This window comes from Eimeria acervulina, genomic scaffold, assembly GCF_000499425.1.
Source record: "Eimeria acervulina Houghton genomic scaffold, Eah_scaff3309, whole genome shotgun sequence".
Classification (NCBI taxonomy): Eukaryota; Apicomplexa; class Conoidasida; order Eucoccidiorida; family Eimeriidae; genus Eimeria; species Eimeria acervulina.
The window spans coordinates 1-2190 of record NW_013547496.1 but is presented as its reverse complement, the minus strand read 5'-3'; the positions used below and the strand labels follow the sequence as shown (position 1 = coordinate 2190).

The 2190-nt window shown below is 50.1% G+C and overlaps 1 protein-coding gene across 1 annotated transcript; it reads left to right on the top strand.

The window, feature by feature from the left end:
• Positions 1-87: 87 nt before the first annotated feature.
• On the top strand, positions 88-1347 carry EAH_00068480 (hypothetical protein, conserved; the record flags this gene model as incomplete). Its single annotated transcript, XM_013392251.1, has 1 exon — positions 88-1347. The coding sequence occupies one exon, from the start codon at positions 88-90 to the stop codon at positions 1345-1347; it is 1260 nt and encodes a 419-aa protein (XP_013247705.1).
• Between the last annotated feature and the right edge of the window lie 843 nt (positions 1348-2190).

Sequence of the window (2190 nt, the reverse complement as noted above, 5' to 3'; positions counted from 1 at the left end):
TTGCAAACTGTCTTTCAGCCTCATGGTGATGATGCAACAAATAGCCTCACAGCTCCATCGATTGCACCTCCTCCGGCCCAGCAACCGATGGGATTGCAAGCTGTCTTTCAGCCTCATGGTGACGATGCAACAAATAGCCTCACAGCTCCATTGTTTGGACCTCCTCCGGCCCAGCAACCGATGGGATTGCAAGCTGTCTTTGAGTCTCATGGTGATGATGCAGCAAATAGTCTCACAGCTCCATTGTCTGCACCTCCTCCGGCCCAGCAACTGATGGGATTGCAAGCTGTCTTTGAGTCTCATGGTGACGATGCAACAAATTGGCTCACAGCTCCATCGTTTGCATTTCCTCCGGCCCAGCAGCTGATGGGATTGCAAACTGTCTTTCAGCCTCATGGTGATGATGCAGCAAATAGTCTCACAGCTCCATCGTTTGCATTTCCTCCGGCCCAGCAACTGATGGGATTGCAAGCTGTCTTTCAGACTCAAGATGATGGTGCAGCAAATAGTCTCACAGCTCCATCGTTTGCGGGTCATGTTCCTTTGGACGGAGCCGAAGCTTTAAATCCAGAGGCGTGGTTAGATGGAATTCCACCGATAATCAGCGGGGCTGTTGATCTACAGAATACCCAGCTGGCGCCTTCAGTTGCTGCCGAGCCGGATGATGAAGGTGCATCAACTTCAGTTTTGGGAGTGGGGCTGCTTCCTCACTCTGAAGGCGTGGCAGATGTGCCACCGAGTGTTCTCAACCACCCGTTTGTGCGGCTACCAATTCTGGGCGATGGAGTAGTTATTAGACGTATCAAGGTGGAGAATCTCTTTAACCCGCATCGAATGAAAGTACCACTTTATCTTGTCCTGCTCAAGCTGAAAAAGTTGTTTTCACAAGCCATACTAAACCAGGAGGACGTGAACGCGCTCGTCACTGCGACAGAACACTTAATAAGCACAGCATGGCGCCAAGCACTGAAGGGTCCCCGGAAAAACCGGCCTGTGTGTGCTGCTGAAGCCTTTGGATACTATTTCTTGACATTTGATGCGCTTGTGTGTGTATTTCAACTTTTGGGGAACAACATGGAGCTTCACCTGTGGTGGGGCAAATTCATAGCTGCCTTTAACCACGATCCTTCTTCGTTTATGCGGCCCATCGGCAGTCGAGCTGGAGGCGTTCACAGGAGGTTGGTACAACGAATATGTGCTGTGCTGGAGGTCTACAAAGCAGCAAAACGCCCAGCACCGAAGGAAGTTATTGAACTCAAGAACATGCTGTTTGGCTCTCCAAGTGCTCCTGGCGACTTCAAGGATCGTAAATGGGATCCTTGGCGCAAGGATGCAAAGGGTATTTAGAAAGGCGAGTGCGTGCCTCTACAATGCATTCAAGTGCAGCAGACAAGCGGAGCAAACAGCATGTGTAGGTCGCCTGTGACAGTCTATGTGTGTTTCCGGTAGGATGCATATCAAGATATTGAACGGCCATGGACTGTCCAGCGTCAACAGGCTGAGCCAAAAGGAAAGATGCAAAGGAGCATCAACAGAGGCGAGTTTTTTCGACGGAATATCCCCAGTATCTTTAGTAAGGGTTTGCTTTTGCATCGCGGAAGGCTTGCGGTCTGATGCCCGCAGGGTTTTTTACACACTCGAGCTTCGCTTTTGAGTACCATTAGGTTGATCATTTACGTTGTCCTGCACATTGCTTTTGTCCATTAAAAGTTACGCTGTGCTAGGCAACCTGTAACGAAGTTGTCAATGGCGCAAGTTGCCTGTCTACAGCGGCAAGAGCAGGCCGATTGATTGCGAATATCGCAATCTCGTGCCCTTATGTAAGTTGAGTCTGCAAATAAACGCTTCCGCTCACCCGAAAACACTTGATGCATCCGCTTCTTGGCCAGAACCCTGTACTTTGCTTGCAAGTTGTGCAAACAAAGTCACAGTCGCTGCCTAAACTCTAGCCAGCCAACAACGCGCGGAACACCGATTCGTAGGTCATCCTATTAGTTGCAGTCGGTGAGCGCTGCAGGAAGGAGAAATGTTCTCTTAATGTTGTTTTTACAATTTAGCGGGCGCACCTTGTTTCACTGCACGACATCGCGATACTCGCAATCCTAAACGGATCTGTCCCTGTCGCTAGTCAGGACACGCGCACTTGCGCCAGGAACAACTTCGTCAGTTTGCGTTCGTGTCCTACTGAGG